At 36.6% G+C, this 2,816-nt stretch overlaps 1 protein-coding gene across 1 annotated transcript; it reads right to left on the bottom strand.

The window, feature by feature from the left end:
* Positions 1–305: 305 nt before the first annotated feature.
* On the bottom strand, positions 306–1,583 carry LOC119631915 (zinc finger protein 431-like). Its single transcript, XM_038024538.1, has one exon. The coding sequence runs from the start codon at positions 1,581–1,583 to the stop codon at positions 306–308; it is 1,278 nt and encodes a 425-aa protein (XP_037880466.1).
* Between the last annotated feature and the right edge of the window lie 1,233 nt (positions 1,584–2,816).

Here is a 2,816-nt window from a genome sequence, read left to right as displayed (position 1 = left end):
TTTTTATATGGATTTATTGAAATTTTGAAAGAAACATAATTGAAAAGCAAAAAGTAAATAAAATGTGAAAACTAAAAAGAAAGAAATTAATTCGATGTAATTACGGATCGTAATGTCTATTGATGATGTCTATGATATTTCATCTACCTTACCGGTAAATATTAATATTGTACCACATATACATTTGCATGTACAGGCGTGTCTTAACCCTTCAAGTTTTTCTTTCTTTACAGTATCTACTGCTGTACGGAAAGTAAAAAAAAATTCAGTGCAAGTCAAAGATCAGGTGATAGAGTACTCAGAAGTCACTCAGAAGCCTGAGGATTATTAAAATGGACATTCAACGGTAATTGATTATTGCATCTTTGTTCCGTTTCACATAATGACGTCGAGGACGAATTGGAGACCTTGCTTGCAATTCGCTTAACTCTTCGATTGCGTTTTATTGCCAAATACATTGCATCATGCGTTCGCAAATGCCTCTTAAGGTAATCCTTACGGCAAAATCTTTTCGAACAGTTATCACAACCATGAGGCTTCTCTGTATGATTGCTCTCTACATGCTTTTTCAAATCATATTTATACCAATATTGTTTGGAACAAAATTGACAGCCGTATGGTTTCGACCCTACGTTGTGACGTATTGCATGACCGTATAACTCATCTTCGGTCTTAAAGTGTTTACCGCATTGATTGCAACGGTGTGGCCGAAGCCCGGAATGTCGGGCTACGTGATGTTGCTTTATATACGCAATCCCGCTGAACTCTTTATGGCAGGGGATACACCTAAAGCGACCATCTGGTAATGCAATACAATCAGGTAGACTCGGGCTACCACCTAGTTCCGCGACTACACTGATCTTGGGTTTATCTAATTGTTGGCTAGCTTCGCTATTAGATAAAACTAGCGATACGTCACAGGGCGTAGAAAGTTGTTGTTGTTGTTTCTCACAATGGTTATCAATATTAGTACGGCCCGCCGAAGAGTCTAGCCTGAGAAGAATCTCTTGTAAATACGAATGGGAGATACTTGGATCGAAATCGGGCGAATATTGCTGTTGCTCAATATGATGATAACTCGCATTACAGTCTAAAATGGAAGTTTCCGTCGATTGATGTTGGTGACCGGAGATTTGGTTAGTAACAATATTATGCGACATGATTGGAATTTGATGGAACGTGTTGAGGCTTTCAGTTCGATATGTTTGAACATTTTCTTCCGCTTGCACTAGATAACGATGGTTGACAGGGAGATCGAAATTAGTCAGAAGTTGACGTTCCTGTTGCCCCGTTGGGTAATAAATTCCGTTCGCGTCTAACGCAAGATGCGAAATAGGCGTCAATTGCCCCGGCTGTTGTATAGTGTGTGCGGCAGTACAACGCATCAGCTGCAATAACTGCACATTCGGCGGAAATTGACACTGCTGTTGCCCGGGATTGTGATAAGTTACTGCGTTATTTAACATCGGGTAGGCATGAAATTGATGTCGTTGGGATGGCTGTTGGCCACAATTATGAAGTCCGGCTGCATCGAATTCATAATTCATATTATGCTCAAAGCTTATCGGAAAGTTTTGCATCATTTTTGATATATTTGCAGTTATTGAACACCGTTTCGTTCAAAATGATTTCCGTAGCTTTTATTAGAATCAAACTCGTGAATCAGTTCGTGGTTGCCGAGATTCAAGGAAGAGTCAAAGACGGTCTCCTGGTTGCGAACAATCCAAAAATATAAAGACTTTGACGATTTGGCGCAAAACCTTCTTTTCGCACTATACTTCACTTAAATATTATTTTTTTTCCAAAAAATATTTTTGAATAAATTTTGCCGACCGTCAGTACGTGTTGAATATGGCTCGCACCGCTGGACAGTGAATTTAAAACTGCGTGAACTTAACCAAGAAAGCTAATGTGACTATTCTAAGTTCACTTATTCACAGATTTCGAAAAATTTATTCCCAACGATTTTACTAATGTCGCCTTTGACGAACTGCTCGGTTATAACTTTTCGAAACAGGTACCAAATTACTACATTTTGTTGTGGCATTTCCGTTAATCCGCTTAAATTAAATCTACTTCTTCGGGCGATTTTCTTAATGCCTAATTGTGTAAGGCGCCTTTGCGATATGACGCTGCGAGGGTTAAGAACATCAAAAATCTCTTTTTTCGTTTTATTACTTTTGAAATATTTTGGAAAATCCGTTTTCACCAAAATTTCGCAATTTCCATACACGCTTCCGTCACTAAATATATATGTTTCACAAAATTGAATAAAGCGCGTACCAAAATTTATTTACTCAATAAAAAAAGAATTACAACTAAAAGAACACAATTTCATTATCTATTTAATTCAATATTTGCCAAACATTTTTTGTACCTGTAGTGTGAAAGTTGAAAATTTCCAAAAAAATAATAACAATGATAGTGTAAATGAAGAAGAGAATTTAAAATGATTACAACAATTTTGGTGAATGATTGCCGCATCATGATGATGAAAAGAATGCAATAATAACGTAAAGTAAATCATTATATTGCTTGTAAAGCAAAACCACTTTTTCTGCTGGTATTTGTGAAGCGCTCTAAAATTATTGAATAGTACAAATAGGCCCGAGATATCAAGTATTTGTTAAATGTTTCCGAATATCCTTCGGCTTTCTCTTTAGACAAATTATATTATAAGCAATCACATATATGGAATTCATTGAAAGGGATTTAGCTGAGAGTGTACGCACACTACAAATTACGTATATGCTTTGCATTATCCAAACTTGATTATACCCGGTTAAATTTAATACATTTATAGACTTTGATCCACG

This window comes from Glossina fuscipes, unplaced genomic scaffold, assembly GCF_014805625.2.
Source record: "Glossina fuscipes isolate IAEA_lab_2018 unplaced genomic scaffold, Yale_Gfus_2 0, whole genome shotgun sequence".
Lineage (NCBI taxonomy): Eukaryota > Metazoa > Arthropoda > Insecta > Diptera > Glossinidae > Glossina > Glossina fuscipes.
Note: the sequence above shows the minus strand (reverse complement) of the source record. Positions and strands in the feature narration are given on the sequence as shown.